Raw genomic sequence first — 21,921 nt, forward strand, 5'->3', positions numbered from 1 at the left:
TCGAGTAAATGGCTAAACACGGTCGGTTTATTCTAATTGATCGGAAGTCAAGGGCACAACCGCACCAATGTCAAGAACGTTCGAATACCTGTGTGTAGTGATGTCACGTATTTGACACAATGCACAAACAGGTTTCATGTAAATTTTGCATTCTGCCAACCATAAGGATTTTATATACCCCCTTTTTTATTCAGGCACGACCAAGTGACCGCACGGCACCTCGTACCTAAGTAGACTGGGGTCAATTACAATATCGACTGACGAGATGATTAATTCTCGGCAGTCGACACAATTATGCCGACCTGTTGAAAACGTATATACACATACTGATCCCAAAACGCGACACACTTAGTTGGATCACTATGGCGGGGTTCAACACCTTTTGTATGGTAGTCGCTATCCTGGTGGATATAATATATATCGTACCATCAACAACAAAAGCCCTTATTTGAGGTTCTGAACTACGTTTTGAAGTCGAGAGCTGACCAGAGCGCTAACTTCTAACCTACTAAGAGCCCTACTAAGAGCCCTACTAGGGTATCTACCACTGACTAGCTCGATGCATTATTCCGACTTGAACAGCAAACACTCATCACCGTGATAAGATAGGTTCTGTCTGTTCTAGAAATACCTCCAAAAAATCAATAGAATTTTCCGGTAAAATATTTCGTCCTGGCTCGTGGGAAGACACTGATAATTTATTATGTTGAATTCATCATCTACCGACATGCAAATCTAGTTTCGGATTAAATACTTAACTCATAAAAATAATCCGAATTAATTAGCTTGAATGATAGATAAATACAGCTTGAAACGATAAAAATATACTTATGTCATTTAAATGTGTAAATGATACTCTGTACGTTGTTTGCAAATATAAAATTTTTCATATTTATCCAAGTGTGAAACAATGCTGCTTCACCACTTGTTGTACTTACTGACTACCTACGTCTAACACAAATAGATCTTGCGCACAATATCTACCTATATAATAATATGACTCGCTTATAAATATAGACAAACATATAATTTCTTTTAATACCACATTAAAAGTAGACATTATTATTATTTATTGGGTAAGTTGAGGCAAGATCCCGTAGAAATAATGTTATCTCAAGATTACTGTAACTAAAACGAATATAAAAAGTCATTGGAATACATTACAATATCACACGTCTGTCTGACGTTCGTATTAGAAAATGATATCGGCTTAAGCAGTACATTAACTTACAACAGAATTACCCCCGTGATCTGGTATTACCCCAACTTACCTATTATATTTCTAAATTTTCCATAATTTTTATCTTACAAAACATTTTTGTAATTAAGAAGGTACCTACTAGAGATTAGGTATTAATTGCTTACATACCAACCTTTTACATTTACATGAAGAGCGTGTCAAGAAATAAACGAGAATGCATGAGGATTTTTTAAATTGAAATAATCTAAACTAATTTTTAGATTCTGGCAAATCTAAATTCTCTTCCCGCCCCTGTTGGATACAGGTGTTATTATATTTCTATTTATTATGTTACTTGAGCTTGTACCGTAATAGCGACTAGTATTTACATACTGCAGGTAATAGAAACGAATAAAGGTAAAGGAGAACAGGGTAACGGGAGCCTACTAAGGAAAAAATTGGATAAAAGCAAAGCAAAGCAATAATCTGGGAGATAAATAAGTATCTACCTACTCGAGGCATATTATCAAAAAAAAAATAGATATCAATAACAGAAAATGTTAGTAAGTACCTAATAATTCATAGTCTAGTGTTGTAAATAATCTTTTTTGCTATTACAATTGTGTAGGCACTTCAATAACAAAGGTTTTAGTAGAAACATTAAAATGTATCATAAATAAGTAGCTTTATTTTTGCACTAAAGTTTTGTGTAGTTTTTAAATAAAGCGAATATAAATGAAAATTTAATTAAATTTATAAGTACATTTTGAAAATTAGACTCAATTTTTGCAATAAAGTTTAATAAAATGTAGGATAATAATATGCGGTATGTATTTCAAAGTTTTCATTGTTCTAATTTATTTTTTAATGCTAAATCAATAATCTATTACACTAACCACACTGAGTAGCAACTTGTATATCGATTCATTAATCCGATTGCAGAGGTTACATCCCTCGTATTAGATTGTCAGACGTCTCACGTCAGTGTCATTCAGTAGAAGGTGGTAGTAGGTACCTATATGCCGTAAACAAAACAAAGACAACTGGTCTTAAAGTATATTTTAAAAACTGTGATATTAAATAATTGTAATTCCGTCCAAAATGAGATCTCGATTTTACGGTAACGCTAGTAACGAAGAAGAAAGGGCGCCACTTCTTTCTACCGCAGGGCCAAGCTCGGATTACGATGAGGTAACAAAAAAATGAAAATTTAACTCTACGTTGAATTGCCATGGACGGTTCTTTGTCTCGAATTTTATTACAGTTGTGCTAACAAAGTATTCTGTTATCTTTCGGAAAAGTAGAATAGTGGTACACGACGTGATGGCGGTAAAAATTGCGCGAAAATTTAGCCTTCGTATTATTCAAGTGTGAACTAGTAGGCCCAAAATAGGATTAAAAGGTCATATAGTTGTATTTAGATCAACCTTGTTAGCAAAAATAGTACGTATTAAACAAATAAACACATATGTAATGTTTTTACCATGTCTACATAATTAGTCTCATGATAAGATTAGATGTTTATGATACAGCACAATGGAAGATAATTAGAAATTGAACAATAATGTCTGATTTAGATTAACACTGTTTTGATCACATCTAGCATCTCCTACCCTCTTTTTTAATACTGATATTTAAAAACTGCAAAAATGATGTGCAGTTTACTTATTTATGTTATACCATTTATAAACTACCCACTTTTAATTACATTTATTTCATTATATGTAATTCTATAACTTGTCATATAAGCCAACTTTGTATAATTAAATAGGTATGATTGTTTCATTTAAAAACAAAATTGACAAGATTTTATCTTTAAACGGTTTCTTTATAAATATGAAAAAATATTTTATGAGACTTGAGGTCATGTTTATGACTATGTACCTTTTTAACATTACACTGGTGTGGTTTTCTATGGGCTGATAAATATTCCTACTTGAAAAATATTAGCATTGATTTTAACATAAGTAACACTGTTAAATAAAAACATTTAACATTACACCAACTGCTTTTTTACGAAATTTAGATTTATTGCCCTTATTCATGACCAACTTGTTTTGTATTTTATTTGCCCAACAGAAAATTAATGTTCAAATTTCCTTATTTCTAGAGTGCGGAAGGACCAAACGCGAACCCCAGAATGGCGGAGATTGGAGTGTCACAAGCAGAGTTGGTAGACTCACGAGGTGACAATGCACGGAAACTACCACAGTACATTGCTGCATTATCAGGTAATTATTTTTTGCAATCGAATGACATAGTGAGAGTGGTGCTCACCTGATGGTAAACAATAGGCCCATCCACAAACATAGCAACACTGTTCAAAACTTTAAATCACAAAGTACTTTGTAGAACCCCACTGCACTTGTCATCTTGAAATATAATAATAATGTCCAGTAATAATGCTGGTTTCAATGTCTTTTAAATGAACAACAGTGCATCCATGCTTGGCGGCATCAATAGACATTGTGGTGGGACCTATTCTGAATGGTCAATTCAAAATGGTCTATCACTAAAAATGTATTTCATCCTAGTCAAACAAACAGGTTACATTGTAAATAATCACCAACAACTAGAGGAAATGGTTATGGATTTCCAAATTGTATTTAAAGTGAAAGAGAAATAACAATTGGGAAGGGTAAAAATTATTTAATGGACTTTGGCTAATTTTAATTGTCTTTACATTTTCCACTGCATAAATTCTCTTAATTCATCATAGCTATTAAATCATTACACATACAATGTGAGTTGTCTGTGGCATAACTGCTAGTAACATTCTATTATCATGCATGAGTTATCACTGATTCTTTAATTAGCATATGAAATGACATGTGTTTTATGAAACTAACACCTATTAAAGCGAATGAATACTTCAATAACAAGGTTTTAGCATGTATAGAGTATATTTTGTGTGGGTAATGTGATAACAAAGAGCTTTTTTTCCCCAATGTACTATAGTACATTTAAATCGCAAGCTTGGAATGGGGCAATTTTATTCATAACATTACCTAGCAGAATTGAAGAATATTGCAGAAAAAATTACCTATATTAAATTGAAATTTGTGTATAAACATTGCTAAGTAATTAAATCTCTTATTTCCAGCCACGCTCGGAGCGTTAGCCGCCGGCACCATGCTCGGTTGGTCATCGCCTGTCATGTACAAGATCACGCAACCTAACAGCACCGACTACGACTTTCCTGTATCTGTCAGCCAAGGTGATTGGATATCCTCTGTCATCAACCTCGGTGCTGCGGCCATCTGTATCCCCATAGGTCTCATCATGGACATCATTGGCCGCAAAAAGACCATGTTATGCCTCGTACTCCCGTTTACGTTGGGATGGCTGCTCATTACCTTCGGAACAAGTGTCGGTATGCTCATTGCCGGAAGATTTGTAACTGGTATCGCAGGAGGAGCTTTCTGTGTCACAGCGCCGGCTTACACCAGTGAGATAGCCCAGGATTCCATCAGAGGCACTTTGGGCAGCTACTTCCAACTTATGATCACAGTTGGTATTCTGTTCGCGTATGCCGTCGGCAGTTATACATCTGTGTTCGTCTTCAACATTCTCTGTCTTCTGATTCCCATCATATTTGGCGTCGTATTCTTTTTCATGCCGGAAAGTCCCAACTACTTGGTAGTGAAGAACAGGAATGACGAAGCCCGTGAGGGGCTTTAGTAAGGCTGCGCGGCAGCCAATATGATGTGGACTACGAGCTCGACAAACTGAAGCAGAAGGCTGAAGAGGCAAGGAACAACCCAGTGTCATACATGAATGCCATCACAAAGAAAAATGCCATCAAAGCTATAGTCATCTGCTACTCGCTGATGTTGTGTCAGCAATTGTCTGGTATCAATGCTGTCATCTTCAACACTTCCACTATCTTCGGTGCCGCTGGTGCTGCCATATCTGCTTCTATTTCTACCATTGTCATCGGTGTGATCCAAGTTGTGGCGACCTTCGGCTCAAGTTTGGTTGTAGACCGTTTGGGCAGACGTATACTGCTTCTGCTTTCTGCTCTTGTGATGTGCCTCTGTTCTACTGCTTTGGGAGTTTTCTTCTTCCTGCAAGATACCCACGGGCAAGACGCGCCAATTGTGCTAGCTATTAATTGGTTGCCGCTGCTCTCTCTGTCGCTGTTCATAGTCGCCTTCTCTATTGGTCTTGGGCCGATCCCGTGGATGATGGCTGGAGATTTGTGCCTCATCGATATCAAGGCGTTCGTGAGCTCCACAGCAGGTACTCTGAACTGGCTGTTGAGTTTCACGGTGACCAGTACATTCAACTCCCTGAATACTGCCATAGGATCAGGCCAAGTGTTTTGGATGTTCGCTGGCATCATGCTTCTCGGTTTTGTATTCATCTTCTTCGTGGTTCCCGAAACTAAGGGGAAGAGTGTGGACGAAATCCAACTATTGCTCGGAGCCGAGCCCCAGGAGAGGCAGGTGGAGGAAAAGAAATGAATAGACTGACAGATAACAGTATTTTTGTATGAAGATTAGTGGGTGTGAAGTATTGTGCGGTTGGGCTCTGGCTCCTGCTGCAGCCCTGTATTTCTTTGGGAATGTGCTGCTTAAGCAATATTTTTCGGAACCAAAGAATTATCTTGTGTTAGAAATATAGGATAAGCTGCTCTATGCCTAATTTTATTTATGTTTATTATACTTTTGTTACTTTTTATAGAATCACGGCAATCATGGCAGCTGTAATTCGATGGGGAGCGATCTTAAACTACTTTGGTTGAAATAAACAAATAAAGCCAACATAAGCCGTCCAGTCAACACTAGGAAAACGGACGTATTTACAACATTTCATCTTGCTTTTTTTATATGAATTTTTAAAAACGGTTCATATCCCCATTGAAAATAAGTTTAAATTCACAAAACCGTTTTATAATTGATGGTTCTACCGTTACGAAAAAACCGTGACGATGAAATCGTAATTAGGCAGTTCTAAAAGGGACTTGTGGAATTGGACTTGTAGTTATAATTTTAGATGCGTATGTAGATATTTTATCACGAAATATGTAAAGATTAGCTCAATTTATCATGTCGGATAATGCCATAATGTTATTATAATTTATATGAGTTTATTTTATAGGAAACAATATGTTTTAATTAATGAGATATCGTTAAGTAACATAGCATAGATATGAATGCTTGAATAAGCCCATTTCGCAGTATTTGATTACCTTAATTCACTAAATATTAAAAAAAAAGTTTCTAACTCCTTCGAGAGAAATATTTTTAATATTCGAATGCAGTTGGGGCGAATATCCGAAACTATGCAGTTATATCCGACTGTTACGAACATTTAAAGAAACATCACATAAGTTATTATATTGGGACATATTTAAACATTCATATGTATGTAGTATAGTACTCTCTACGAGAATTTAAGTAGTGATGCGCTTGTGTTGCGCGCAGATGACTCGGATATTTGTCGAAACCGTTGAGTAATTTGAATATATCATTAATTTCAATCCAGAACCCGTATTATTTATAATAATAACTAACATCAATACGCTCGTAACAATTAGTATTGTCAAACTCAGCTTGAAGCGACGATTTAATTTATTCCTTTTAGTCGATATGTAAAAGTTAACCAGTTTCGGTGTAGAAATAAAAATATCGGATGTAACAACGCAATTAATATAGATTTTTACATGACTATTGTGTAACATAAGGGTATAAAATATATAAATTGAATCATAATGAGATTATTGTAAATCAATGATAACTGCCCGTTTTTATATATAAATATAACGCCAATATCCGATTGTAAATGAATAATGTACGATATTATGTTATTAATTTTATTATATTTTATAGTCGAACATTCCTTTTACTACTTGTACCTAATATTGCATATTAAATTATTGCCAATATATTTGCCAGTTAAGGTTGATAGGACATAACACACGAAAAACACTATATATTTCAAAATTATGTTCCTAATATTTGCCAAGGTAGTAACGAAAATACCAAGCACGTTCGGATATAATTATCCGACTATCGGATATTCAAATATTCGTTACAGCCCTATATCTTATGTGTGTAATATTATTCAAATAATATGGTTGTATATATTGTTATAACAGATTGCAATGGTTTTGATAGTATTAATAAATGTATAAATATTAATTGATTTCTTTTTCTTTAACTCACACAATGTAGTTGGGACCTCTACCCGCGACTATGAAAAACTAATAAGTAGGTAATCTGAGCTGTTATTTGTATGTATTCGTTTCATACATTTACGGCGCACTAGTTACAAGAGGGAATATTGATTCCAAAAAGAATCGACGAATAATTTCTTTAAAAATATTTAGGTGTTTTGAAAATGTTAATATACCAAAATGCTCCTTATAATATTGTTTATCTACTTAATTGTTGCAAATTAAATAAGCTGCACTCTAGAAGGAGATCTAAGAAATCAACAATTTTAGTAGGATATTCATTATAAAATTAATGAAATGATATAAGTAAACAAAAAAAAAATACAAAACATAAAACAAATAAACAACCAAAGTAAAGAAATTTTTCCTTTTTTTCTATATCTTATTTTTTACTCTTACTTTATATTATAAGACGGAAGGTTATTAGCTGTTTGTTAGAAATAAGTGCAGAAACAGCTGAACGACTTTGGGTGAAATTTGGAACACGGATAGATCATGTCATGTAGGTTATTTTTTACTCCAGTAATTTTCCTCCTTAGGAAATAATTATTTTTTTATCTGATTTTATCTGATGGCTTAATTTAGAGATTTTAGTTGCGGTAATGACTTATCACACGTGCGAAGCCGCGAGCAATACCTGGTTTATTTAAACTAATAGATTTCTGCCAAATTTTAGAATCGCCTAACTCTAAACATATTTTAAAAATCTATTTTAACTGATAGATTTCTAAAAAATGGTTAAATGCGCCATTTTTCTGGGGTCATACCCAGCAATAATAAGTTGATTGAATTCTATAGTAAGTATGCCTTTTTAAAAACAAATAAAAAATATATAACAGTCTTCCTAATAATCGTTGTACCTATAGGTCTGTTTTAGTTATCACATAGCGTTTTGTCTTACTATGTCTATTCTTATATAACATTAGAGAAAACACACCATCATATAACTATGAAACACATATTATACAATGTTAATTACTAACACTCTTATTAGAAGAAAATTTTGCCATCTACAAAATCCTCATAAAATTAGCTGAGCACAGTTTACTTTATAAAATTATCAAAACTTACAGAAGTAAGTGATCAATACTGAAGGATTCCATCATTATACCAAACTCTATGTAAATATAAAGCTAGAAGGTACACATTGACTGGATTGGCATATTGATATACCCAGCAATGAAATTATTTTTAATTTTAATTATTTTATTTTATTTATTTTGAAACCATATAGGATAATTTGACTTTGATAAGGAACATTACGATTCAATGCGTATTGTAAACTGGGCACAGACAATTAAGATTACGGAGCCCTATTCCGCCTACGGGGGTATAGCGTCTTTTTTGCAATAATTATGAGTGTTCTAATCGAAGGACATCTTTGATAATTGCATGGCTTAGTACGGGAATTTTTTGACTTTCTTATCTATACGGCTATTGAAGCTGTTTTTCGAACAAAACGCCCTAATTGCTACAAGATGGATTCATCCCTACAGACCAAGGGTGGCCAACCGGTCGATCGCGACAACAAGTCCAGTCGATCGTGGCAAGGCAAAAATATAAATACGTAGAACAGACTGCGCAACATACCTAATCACTAACTGCTGCACGCATCGTCTTGTATCATTTTTTAATCAAAATAATAATAAATTGTGTACTGAACTATGTTGTTTCATTTAAGATTTCAAGATGTATGTAGCTTGGTAGATCGCACAGAGTATCAGTGAAAAGTAGATCTTGGGTCTTACCAAGTTGGCCACCTCTGCTATAGACGGAATAGGGGCCCTGCCTAGAAAATTACGTCTGAGACAGTCTCATCGTTCAGTTATTTAAAAAATTGTGTACCATAACCAATAACAAAAGACAGTGATCAAATTCTGTTTTCAGACCATCTGTGGCTGTATGTGTAAACAGCGATCTGGCGGGACAAAGGTTGCCTCGCTTGCTTGATCATTTTCATACTTAGTTTTACATTGCTTCGTATACTTTGTTTTAATCATTGTCTCGCCTACTAAACCAGCAATGTATGAGTGTAATTTGTATATTAATATTAATGAATTGAAACAACTGATAAAATAGATTTTTCTGGATGCAATAAGCCAACTAAGTATTCTTAGAATTTAATTTCTGTACACAATAATTTCATACAACTGTTAAAAATAATGTGCAGTAGGTAGTGTTTTCGTTGTAAGGTTCAGGAATATTCTTGTTAAATATAGACTAATTTTGGTTGCCTGTTCAACCACGTTAATTCCTGGGATAAAAAATTTACTCATAGATGATGTATATGTCTAGTAAAACAATTTTCAGAATCTGAATAGTTCTAGAGATGTTACTATTAAGTAATAAGTATTACTGTGGAATTACCCAGTAATCTCTAAATGCACCGGTTATCAACTGGGTCACCCAATAACCAAACGAAGATTAGGTTACAAACATGTCCTACATGTATTGGATTAATAAAAGGCGAATAACATGACGTAGGTACGTTACGTAATTTTTAAAACAAATGAATAGGGGATCCCTCCTAGCCGCTGATATCCTGACTCTGAGCTACGACTGAATAATTTTTAAGGTGGAAAATCCCCGTCACATATATTTTTGACCCGAGCCGGGACTCGAACGCAGGGTCTCAGCGCGCTAGTCGTACTCGTAATATGTGCAAATTGTTATGTGCATTACCGAGGCATAATAAACGTACCTCCTACGGTGACAAAGGAAAAATTAATGGAAACTAATGTTTGAACAAGGCGATTAGGGTTCCGATATAATTCAAAGAGTTATAACTACTGCAGGGGCAGTCGTGGTAACAGGCTATTGATTTGCTGATGTCCTTTATAAGTATACAATTATTACCCCGTCTATATACCCATAAGTCGGAGCAGGAGCATCCCAGATTTGCCTGATGCGCACACACAGGAGTAAGCAGCTTACTACTATCATTTTTAAAACGATTAAAATGATCAAATCTGTACAGATGTACTCCTATTTTTTCAGTCAAGAATATGCAAGAACGCGTAGAAAACGTACTCCTATTTTTTCAGTCAAGGATACACCCCCCTCCTCCCCCGGAGAATAACTACGCCCATGCCAGAAGCTAGTGAGAAATATAGTGCATAGACATGTGCAGTCTATTTGCAAGATAACACGCCACGTGCGGTAAAATAGCGCAATATGCCACCAAGTACGTTCGGTACGAATAGATACGTAGGATGTAGGTATGTACGTATTTATTATCAGCGTTGGCATTTCCCTAGCATAAACATAATATACACATTTTCCCGAGGCAATTCTTATGCGCTCGGTCTTCATACCGGACATTTGCTGCGGGCCTAGGCACACAGTTCAGTGTGTATACCTCATAGTTGTAACGACTCCCTGAAGCCTAAGAGGTCTCGCGAACATTTCCTGGCCTTCTCCTCTACGCCCAACCTAAGAGGGTTACTCAGGTTCTCTCAACTATCCTTTCCCAACATTCCTCCAGGCTCCTGCAGATTCTAAGCTGGGGGATTCCAGGACCCCATTCACAGGTTTCTCCAAGTATTGAGTGCGAGATCTGATACAAAAAAAAAACCTTATATTCACAACCATGTAATCCTGGATCGTATATCATATTGAAGAGACTGCACACCTACAATAAGTGACATTTGAATTTCTTGGATAATAGCATATCTAAGTACTTACTTAAGTACCTACGTGCAGTATTTATACAGCTACGAGAAAAAATCGAATTGATTTTAATTCGTAGGTATTTTGAAGTTGTTAAGAGGAATTAGTTCTCGTTATGGCGATTATAACAAATAAAAGTATTGCTCTCTATTATATACAGTCCCACTGTTGGGCACCGGCCTGTTCTACTTCCGAGAGTGTTTAGGACTTATTCGGACCCGCCAGTGGGCGTCAGACCTAAGTTTTCTTTCTACCGGCCATTGATGATATCCCCAGCTTTCACCTAAAGGCGAGGGTTATCTCAAATGCAGATTGTAATCTGTTTTGTGTCTTAATTAATTAATTGCTAAATCCGATGAGAGCGGGGGGCTCATACCGGATTTTTTTCTATATCACGGTTAATTGAACACAAGTACATACAAGTGTATTTGAGCTAAATGACCCCTTGGCAACGCGTATGCTCTCGGCTATCCATTGCTTACCACCAGATCTGGTCTTGTACGTATCTATGTATTATTAGCATAAGGCCATTAATAAGCCACAGTCCTTTCTATTATCGGGTTACTTTTCACAACCTCGGGCACAGGTATTACATTACGATGCCAGTGAACGCTTGCGGTGACATGATCAAAACACATTCGTATATAAAGATATTATATTTAATATACAAACTAAACCATTTACATAACTCGATGTTCCAAATTTACATACAATATAACAATCTTGTTTCTTTGGTTGTGGTAACTGGACAAATGTACATTTTTACATGACACTAATATACATACATACCTAATATTATGTATTCTTATTTTTTTCTGTGCTTGTAATATGCACAAATCGTTTTTCTTACCTGCCATTATCATTGAAAATTTAAAATAAAAAGAATTTATTGGATAGACTAAATAAAAATCTAGTATTGCTAAATAAACAATGTGCTTACCGAACAATGGGTAGATACAGAAAAACAAAGTTTATTAAAAAATATATTATTATATTATATTTATTATGCCGAAAAACTGTTATTAGTTTATTTATTGCCTACACATTTTAAATTTAATTTTTAGTTGGTTGAACAACGTAAACAAGTTAGTTGGTAAGTCATCTATAGAATAGCTATTGGGCATTTTTAGAATGTAATAAACACAAAATTAAAATAATACTACAGAGAATTATTTTTATTCCTACGTACTCACCGTTAATACCAATAAGTTTTATTCAGTCTATAATCCATATTTGACATTTATTTATTTTTCTTTAGGGTCTCCTACAGTCTTCAATCAATATAGATACCAACAGAAAGTATATGTTCTAAACATGAGTTTATAATGTATTATTTATTAATATTTGCCAAATATGATTACTACAATTTAAATGATAAATGATCACACTGTAATTAAATAGGATCAAATTATTTTAAAGGTATCTCTAAATAATCTGACGCAAACTGCAATGTAAATTATCTTTCTCACTAACCATTTTTTAAGAAAAATGTTTGAGAAATAACATAAATAAAATATATAGACATACAAATGAATGTATCTATAATATAAAATAGTTGTGACTAAAAAAGTAATAAATACATTCTAACATGCTACCATATTATTTGTGAATGATTAACTATAAAATCTAAATTTATATTTGCATACAAAATCTTAAATGTTCTTATGGTAATGGCATAATTCTTATTTAACTGGACGAAGATATAACTGACGTTTAGCATTCAATATAAGACCTCCATTTTAGAAACTCTTGCTGTAGTTTGATTTTTGATTTTATTATAATAATGTTTTTGTTATATTTTTATGTGTACAGTACTAGAAAACTGCTATTTGCTATCTGCTACTGCTATTAATTTTTCAAATAGCAAATCACAGCAAAATATTGGTGTTAGGGCCTCTTATATCATAAAATATAATTCATTAATGTATCCATGAATTTACCTGGCAAGTCAATTTACATGAACTGGTTTTCATAATAAACTTTAAAAATAAATTAATATACTTGGTAATTAATTCTTATTACACATAGCGAGAAATCACTTTCAAAGAGAAAACATGAGCAATTATATAAAATATTACTAAAAACTAATTTTTACTAAGGGTTTATGCTCAAAACTAGTGGCGAAAGGTGAAATTTTCTAAAAGAGAACTCGACTTGGTACTAATTTGTATGAATGTGGTCTGAAAATCATTCCAATGATAATTAGATTCTACATACAGGGAAGCTGACAGGATCAGGGTCATATAGACCCTTTGCCACAGCTTAATACTAAGCTAATGCATGGAATTAGTAAGTGCGCATAGGGTTTTACCGAGCAGAGCTTTCATATCGAAATTAAGAATAGAAAATATTTAATAAAATATAAAATCCACCTTAAATTTTACTATTAATTTATGAAGAGCGATTTTATCTTCCAAAGTCCCAACTACCAACTTTAGACTGGACTACTCAGTTTAAACAAGATAAGATATGTGTACTAAATGTAGAAGTGGGTGCTAATAGATTTCATTCATAAACATTTAAGAATATTATAGTAGATTTGATAGATAACATTTAAAAGTTAAAAAATAATCCACATAGAAACTTCAATAATGTAATCCACATACATGCAAAATTACTCCAAATAAATGTCCTAAATAAACTTTTAAATTCATAACTTTAAGGGTCAGTTCCGATGAAGCAGTGAATAAGAAAATAAATTAAAAATTCATTTGTTATTGAATTCAATATCTAATATAAGTCTTCTGTATATATAAAAATGTTAATTTAAATTAACATAAACTGTTTCTGTTATTAATTTATCGGTCATATGCTTCATGTGTTTCCATTACTATCAAATTTTATTTCTCAACTGCGACTTCATCTGTTGAACCCTCAATAAACTATGATTCATACATTCAGCTGCTGCATAGAAATGCTGCGATGACATCAAATATACAAATACTTAAGATAATGAGTAAGTACTTAACAATTATTTACAATATGCTGTACATAACTGTTCGTCAACAATGAGAAGCCTATAACAAATTAATATTTGAACCACCACTACCAATTTTCGCATAAGCACTTCTGTACACATTACAACAGCATAACGAATTCATTATTGCATTTAATGATGTAGAACTCTGTGTCCGGTACAATCCGGACGATACTTCTTCAATATTAGCCTCCCCTATGAACTGTTGCAAATCACTCTTCGGGAATCCATCTTTGTAATACTGTTTAATTGTATCATAAGCATCCATTATGACTGATATGAATAAACTCAGTACAACGTAAATGTACAAGCTTATAAAGGAATAGAGATACACACGGCTGAACCACCACAGCATCGGTGATTTCTTTGACATAATAGAGAATGTTGCGAACATATCGTCTCCGTTTATCAAGGAGAATAGACATTCGGATGTCGTTGCTAGCGAACGGAACTTCATGTGATAAGGGCCGAGTATTAACCAACCACAGAACATAAAACCAGCATATAAAAGTAGGGCGCAAATCGAGAATCTAAATATCTTTGGTGCAGCTTTCTTCAATGTCAGTATTACTACATTGTACGTCTTGAAGAAGCCTAAGTACCTCAATACTCCAAACCAGACCAGTAAGTTACCAGTGCCAAGGAACAGTGAGCACACATTCCACTGGTCATTAGTGAATTGATTCCGTTCTATTTGTTCTTTTATAGCTGAACCCATGATGATCAGTAAATCATTGACAATAATCATGATGTACCAGACATTCAGAAACTCTAGTCTTCCATCTAGACTAAGGTCTTTGTTGTATGTTCTTTGGAAGAATTGTACGGTCAGTTCCTTTAACAACTGTGCTCTGTAGATAGCACGACTGCATAGCACGAAAGATACAGCGCAGATAAGAATTACTAGGATATTCAATGTACTACGTAATATCTGGTCAATTTTGTTGTCTGTTACATATGCTGTGTCACCCTTGCACTCTAATTTGTAAGGTTCAGCTTCTAGGATCAACGACATTTGACCGTCATGGTCTTCATTATCAAAAATTATTTCAACATCAAATCTGTAGCAATCTGGTGGGGTAATTGGACCAGCCGCTCTGAAATTTATAGTCTTAATTGAAAACATCAATTTTGCTCTGATGAGCGCTGAAAAATTTATATCCAATCCAGCTTCCTTTATGAACAATTCAGAATCAAATACTTCATTGCCTTTCCTAGTAAAATTTATGCATGTTTCCACTATCTCAGAATTGAATTGATAACTTTCGTTGAAACCAAATATGTCGCCTTGTTTGTAGTTATACTGGCAGAATACAGGGTCAGGCATGTTGTTACTTTCATCATTATATGAATATGGTCCTATTGCATTAGATAAGTTGGAATAACCAGCATATGCAAAATCTAGCGTGCTGTAGAACTCATCTATTTTGTATACAGCCAGAGGGCCTGCACCCCGGTGGGTATGCGTTTATCTCTCGCGTGGAGTCCCAGCCTTGGAGGAAGAGGTGAGAGAAGCTGATGCGGTTATCCCACGTATAGTTGACGTGGTTGTAACGATTGTGTGCAAACAAACAGAGCTGGAATGTGACCAGAACAATCTTAATCACCTGAACTACGAACTTGTAAGGAAACTTACGCTTTGCTTGCCATTTCTCGATTGGATTCATGAAGAAAAACTGCAGTTTCCGCCTCATTTTTTCCTCCATTTGATGCAATGTATTGTACGAGGTCGATTGTTGCGAATATCCTTGGCCGTTTTCTCGGGTCGGTAGATTCACACGGATTTTCTGTTCCTCCTCCCCTTCCGAACATGTTGTATCCTCTGGCGAAGGAGTTATACCCTCCATAGAAATTAATTCTACAATAATTTTTGTAGATAAACACAAAGGTCAGGTAATCTTTATTACGTTACTGTTTTATTTTCGCAGCACACACGAACACATTTGCTATACAGAAATATATTTACTGTTCAATATATAAGTATATAGCAAACAAAAGAGTTGTGCACTAATATCTAATTATACTTTTGTTCAAAACAGTTCAGTACCGACTTCACAATAATACATTTGCAACTTGCAAGGGGAGATGAAATCTATATTGAATCCTGACAAAGAACGTCAGTCATCAAACAAAATGACAATGACGTTTTATGACGATATAGATAGCGAATAGGTTACCCTATGATTTGTAACAGACAATAAATGACATGTAATGCTTGATGATGAATGCTGAATGATTCAAAATAATTATTTTACAAGCTAATGATAATTATTTTAAATATCTTTTTGTTTTTTAATTGTCGTAATTAATTATAAAGATGTTTTTTTCTGACTAGTCTATTACTTTCTTATAGTTGTCAAGTGTCAAAAGTTTAGTTTGGTCTATGGTCGATGTAGTACACATCACAGTTTCGGGAGAAAACTTCGAAATTTTCTTTATATTCACACCATTACCATATGGAAACTGATATTTTGTGTTAATTTACTCATCATTAATAACAATGGCTCTCACCGTGGATAAGTTGATGAACGACGAAAGGTAATAATATGCTATTATTCGTGCGTACGTGATCAAGAGTTTTCCAAGGGAAAGTTTGTATTTTGTGTGTATAATAACTGTGATAGGTAGTTTACAATACATCACACTATTAATATGATCTGGCAACGTGCTATTTTCGTCTATAATAGCCGTCTCACAACACATGCACCGATAACATACAATTTAGTGCTATAAATTCGTGATTTAATTCGAAGGTCTTAAGATTGCAATATGACATTACTCAAATCGTTTACTTGGTGCAAAACAACATTGTATTTTTTAAATAAATAAACGAGTGACCTTACAGTAACTCGAATTTGTAAGAACAGGTTTTTAAGGTTGATGTATCATATAATTCTGCATATTATAATACGAAACTATCTGTGGAATGTGTCGGAGAAACGATAAAGTATAATACTCTAAATATGTTCCTATTAACCTTTTTTAAAAATGTAATAATATTCTGCCAAGTGAAAGGAGCATAAACAATTATTTTTCTTTTTCTTTTCTACTCAGTAGCAATAGCAGTTTCATTAACAGTAGAGTTGGGTAGGACATGACATAAAAAAGAGTTTGTAAGAGTAGCCTCTTTTTAACATTGAGCCGGTACAACATCCTACTTCAAATGAGGCGAGGCGTAGTGAGGCTCGGTGTTTCAATGCGTATCTTACAGTATTTTGTAATGTTAATTGTTAACCCTCAAAATATTTCCCTCTCGCTCGCGACTCAAAACACAGTAATGTAATGTCAATTGTAAAATAACGTCCTATTGTAATTTGTAGCATGCGGTTCTCTACCTCACTGTCCTCGTCCTACAGTTTACCAGAGACGGAGAATAAGTAACGCGACTGCCGCGACATAAAATTTGAAGTAGTACAATATATAATTTTGAGCCTCTCTTACATTTTGACGTCATGTCCCGACAAATGTATAAGCCTCTTGTATGTCCTACTCAACATTAATTAACAGTTCAAGTATAATACACCTATAAAACAATGTCAAAAGTTTTTTTTTCAAAATTTCGAAGTGATAAATAAGACATTAAAAATGAAAAAAATCTCATATTAATTTTATGTACATTTTTTAGAAAGTCTTAGGATTATGCAAATGTACTCTATACTATCTTGAAAGCTTTAAAATAAAATCTTAATTTATACAGGCATTTAGATTCCTCTCATTCTGAATAAATAAACAGGTTCTTATAATGGTTTTGTTATTGTCATTTATTTTATAAGCTGGGTAAAATACCTTTGTGACGTAAAATAGTTTTGTTGGGTTCTAATATTTTTTTTATATAGATAAGAATATGCTAGTCAATGATGTAATATGTTAATCATTTAGCACATTACCTTCTATTTTGTAATTACTTGGTTTTACCTGAAGGAATAAATATTAATGTTCTCACATATAAATAGCCATAGTATATATTTTATAGACAAAATTCATAGTGACATTGAAAGGCTAATTGACTTAACCAACATTATTCTTCGAAAACTTTTAGCTATGTTAAAAAATATAGAAAAAAGTGCTGATTTTACAATATGCTGTATATGTATGAAACTTATTGTCACAAAAAAATTACACTTAGTCAATTCGCCTTTCAACCATCAATATGTTTATGCTAATTGTGGAATTCTAGAAGTCCGTTTTATTATGGACAAATTACATTTAATTATCATTTGGAAGTAAATAGAAATACTTAGAGAATTTATTTTGTTTTAGATTCTGCGGAGACAATGTCATCCAATTCTTTCTGTATATGCCATTTGGTATTGTGCTGGTGGTGTTCCGCTTGTTCCTGGCCCTGATCCTGTGGATAGCATCTATAATATTACCTGATAAATGGGCAATCAGACAGATGCTATCAACTTTGGCGTGTTGGACATTTGGTAAGGTTTTTTATGATGAATTGTATGTTTTTTATATTATTTAAAAAGAATATGTACACCGTAGACTGCCATTTGTCATTTTTTTTAACCCCATCTTATGGTTGTCTGTAAGAGATTGCCTCATATCTCGCCAATTTTACCATCTCCTGCCTTCATAGACTTTAATATTAGGTGCAGTATATTTGGAGTACAATAAAGATCTAAATTCTATAAATAAAATGAGAAGATATATATTGGAAGAGATTGCCCACAAATACCTACAATATCAGAGAAAATGTTTAAATAAAGGATGGGTCCTCTAGCTATCTCATTGACAGCATCTATATTGGTTTTCGGTGTTACTGAAGTAGCACCGATGAGCTAAGTTGTTCATGATGTAGGCAGAATTGACTATAGCAAGAGCAGACAGCAGTATATTGAGTGAATTTTTCAATGAAATAATAAGAATTACTGAAGTAATGTAATTTCTATTTAGTATACAAAATTTTGACAACAAGGACAGATGGTTTATTTGAATTGCATTTTCCTCAACTGACTTTATCATTTATGTGGCTAACGATGGATACAATAAGTCACATATTTACATTCCACAATTATCTGCATTAAACATAAACTGCAGTAAATAGTTCAATTTGCCGAAATTTATATTTGTATTTCTTATATTTACATTATTATTTACATTATAATATATTTGCAGTTTTGAGAGAATAATATTTTTTCCAAGGTTGTAAATTTTGTGTATATTTACATTAATTTCACGCTAATTTTGCCTGCCTGTATTGTTTTATGTCCGACATCGAACTAATTTTGGGTTAACATGAGCTTTTTTATTGCAAATGAATGATGAAATGGCACACAACTGTACACTATGAAGTGAATGTGTGCACTATTTTTACTTTTAACTATCACAGAAATAAAGAGTGAGTCAGGGTCTAAAAAATCATATTCACTGAAGCGTAACATTCTAAAAATACCTCAATGTATTCTCAGGTGTGTATGTGAAGCTGAAAGGGACCCGAGATCCGCGCTGTAGCGTCATGATCGCCAACTACGTGTCGTGTCTGGACTCGTTGGCCGCAGCACATGTGCTTGGCACAATCAGTGTAAGTAAACTAGAGTTTTGTCGGGCTGGGCCTGTACGCCAGAGACTATAAATACGATGTTCGTGGATTTCTAATTGCAGATTTAATAATTTTAGTGGGATCAAGTTAAGTAAAAAGTTAAAGGTTTAGTTTGGTTGCTTTAATATCCTAGTGGGCTCTAAACAACTTTGGCCACACTCCTACAGCTACGTCTATGTAAAATGCTGATGTTACATACAGAGAGTACTCATTAGTTTCATAGAAAAGATGCTTTATGCAAAAATTTTACGATGTGATAATAGAACATTAATCTATAAAGTTTGCGTTTTTACAGGGTCATTTTGTTGTCAATTTAAAATATTCTATCTATCAATAACGTCATTGCTAATAGGATCGGCGCGTGAGCGAGATAGTCTTAACTCATATACCATACAAGTTAATTTTCACATTGCGTTACTTGATGAAACTACACAGATATCTGTTGAGAATAACACATACATTAAGTTACTCAAACCGCAAATGTAAAATAAAAAAGTTGAAGTTTCGAACAAAGTAATTAATTTCATGTGCTCTAATGACACAACTCTAAGAGAATTCATCATACAGGCAACATCACAGTCATAAATACAAACATGCTTCTGCCATATTCGACCTAAACTACAGAATATCAAATCAGAAAACTAAACCATCCATCATTATTCAAGGATAATTTTTAGCACAATATTAATACAGATAAAGATGAGTATGTGCTTTCATTTATCAATGAAATTACAAAAGATCCTGTATACCTAGATTACCTACTAAGCCCTTGATTTCTTACTGATATGTTTTAGGTATCTCTGTCAAAGACGACTTTCTAGACCTCGCTCAATGATTTCTTATAAAACTTAAATATTTCATAATTACTGTGCAGGTGTGCTCGCAATTTTTTGTATGTTCTTCAAGGTCGCATAAGTGACCTTTCTGTTATTGGTTATAAGGTCAAAGATAGGTAGCTTTCGCAAGACATTTTAAGTGATTCCAATACTTAATATAATGGTGATTGCTGCTTTATATTTTTCTTACTAACCAAAGCATAATATGTTATATTGAAAAAATATATATATTTTATTGAGGTTTTTTATATTATAATTTTTGCTTCACGTTCAAGGTGTTGGTGTCCGAAAAGTCAAAGTTACAATATCAACCTTCATTTTACAATTCTAAAAAAATATTTTTTAGCTGTTGTCGGTCGTTGATACCTTCGAGACGTCGGGAGAAAATTATTATATATAAAAGCCGCGATAAATCCGAAAAACAGTTTTATTTCAATGTTTAACATTCACCTAAATATATGAAATCATTATATATGTTAGGTTGTTTTCATTGAAGTACCTTAAATAGAAGTGTGTCAAATTATATGTAACATTGGTGTAAAAAAAATAGGCAACAATTTATATTATCTTATCAGTGGTGATACCGCGTGCAACGTGTTGAAAATATTTATTTCTTTACTGAGTTCCTGCTCAATGTTTATGTAATATTTATCTTGTTATTATACTATTGGGTATAATTTATATATGTTACTATTGCGCAGTGTGACGTCAATGTATTGAAGGTATATTATTACTAGCGTGGTTTCATCCGCGCTATACCCGCTATTTACATAAATCTTCCGCTTGAATTACCCTGTCTATTGGTGAAAATCGCATTAAAATCCGTTCAGTAGCTTTTAAGAAAATCAAATAACATACAACACAGACAGAAAAGGGGATATTTTTTTTTTCTAATAAGTACATATATGGGTAGATTTGTCAGGGTTTGATTCTCCAAAATGAGTTGACGCCAGCTAAAATTTTGAAAAATATGCCATTTCCCAAGTTTTTGTAACATCACAACATAGTATAAAACTAAGTCGCTTTCTCTGTCCCTAACATTGTATGCTTAAATCTTTAAAACTACGCAACGGATTTTGATGCGGTTTTTAATAGATAGAGTGATTTAGAGGCAGGTTTTATATGTGTAATAATAACATCCATTAAATAGTGGAGAAATACTGTTATTTTGTTATGTTATACCCGTGCGAAGCCAGAGCAGGCCGCTATGTTTTTATATACAACGTTCACAGTTTTTCTGTAGTGTATTTAGTATCAGCATTGCACCCTTGCGAAGCCAGGGCGGGTCATAGTTACTTATATTGTTAATATGAAACGTTTGCTCTTTATTAAGGAGAAACACAAGTCTATTCAACACATTTTATAGTTCCTGTGAAATATTTAATTTAAAAAAAATATATAAAATGAATAGGTAAATATAGGTAATTCTTTTATTTATAGTCTGATGAGCCCAATTCCGTCTACGGAGGCAAATCTGTTTTTGCGATTACGGGAGTACCATCTTTGATAGCCGTATAGGTAAATAGGGAT

At 33.6% G+C, this 21,921-nt stretch overlaps 2 protein-coding genes and 1 pseudogene across 2 annotated transcripts in view; 2 read left to right on the top strand and 1 right to left on the bottom strand.

Moving 5' to 3' along the window:
• LOC115450456 (facilitated trehalose transporter Tret1-2 homolog) overlaps positions 1 to 7,326 on the top strand; it is a 61,478-nt gene extending 54,152 nt beyond the window's left edge. Inside the window, 3 exon segments of the mRNA XM_030178476.2 lie at positions 3,291 to 3,411; positions 4,284 to 4,852; positions 4,855 to 7,326. Of these exon segments, the coding sequence (XP_030034336.1) occupies positions 3,291 to 3,411; positions 4,284 to 4,852; positions 4,855 to 5,646 (1,482 nt within the window). The 3' untranslated portion in view covers positions 5,647 to 7,326.
• Positions 7,327 to 11,671: 4,345 nt separating this feature from the next.
• On the bottom strand, positions 11,672 to 16,146 carry LOC119189396 (annotated as a pseudogene).
• A 238-nt stretch (positions 16,147 to 16,384) lies between these two features.
• On the top strand, positions 16,385 to 19,603 carry LOC119189399 (lipid droplet-regulating VLDL assembly factor AUP1-like). The gene is made up of 3 exons (XM_037438901.1): positions 16,385 to 16,545; positions 18,268 to 18,434; positions 19,425 to 19,603. The coding sequence occupies exons 1-3, from the start codon at positions 16,508 to 16,510 to the stop codon at positions 19,586 to 19,588; spliced, it is 369 nt and encodes a 122-aa protein (XP_037294798.1). The 5' UTR covers positions 16,385 to 16,507; the 3' UTR covers positions 19,589 to 19,603.
• The last annotated feature ends 2,318 nt before the right edge of the window (positions 19,604 to 21,921 follow it).

Source organism: Manduca sexta, chromosome 15, assembly GCF_014839805.1.
Source record: "Manduca sexta isolate Smith_Timp_Sample1 chromosome 15, JHU_Msex_v1.0, whole genome shotgun sequence".
Taxonomy (NCBI): domain Eukaryota; kingdom Metazoa; phylum Arthropoda; class Insecta; order Lepidoptera; family Sphingidae; genus Manduca; species Manduca sexta.

What these genes read in the sequence shown, in the direction of transcription:
- LOC119189399 (XM_037438901.1), top strand. Translation starts at nt 16,508, where the DNA reads ATGGCTCTCACCGTGGATAAGTTGATGAACGACGAAAG. An exon ending in AAGTTGATGAACGACGAAAG is followed by an intron (nt 16,546 to 18,267) that starts GTAATAATATGC and finishes ATTTTGTTTTAG; the next exon opens with ATTCTGCGGAGACAATGTCA. An exon ending in TTTGGCGTGTTGGACATTTG is followed by an intron (nt 18,435 to 19,424) that starts GTAAGGTTTTTT and finishes ATGTATTCTCAG; the next exon opens with GTGTGTATGTGAAGCTGAAA.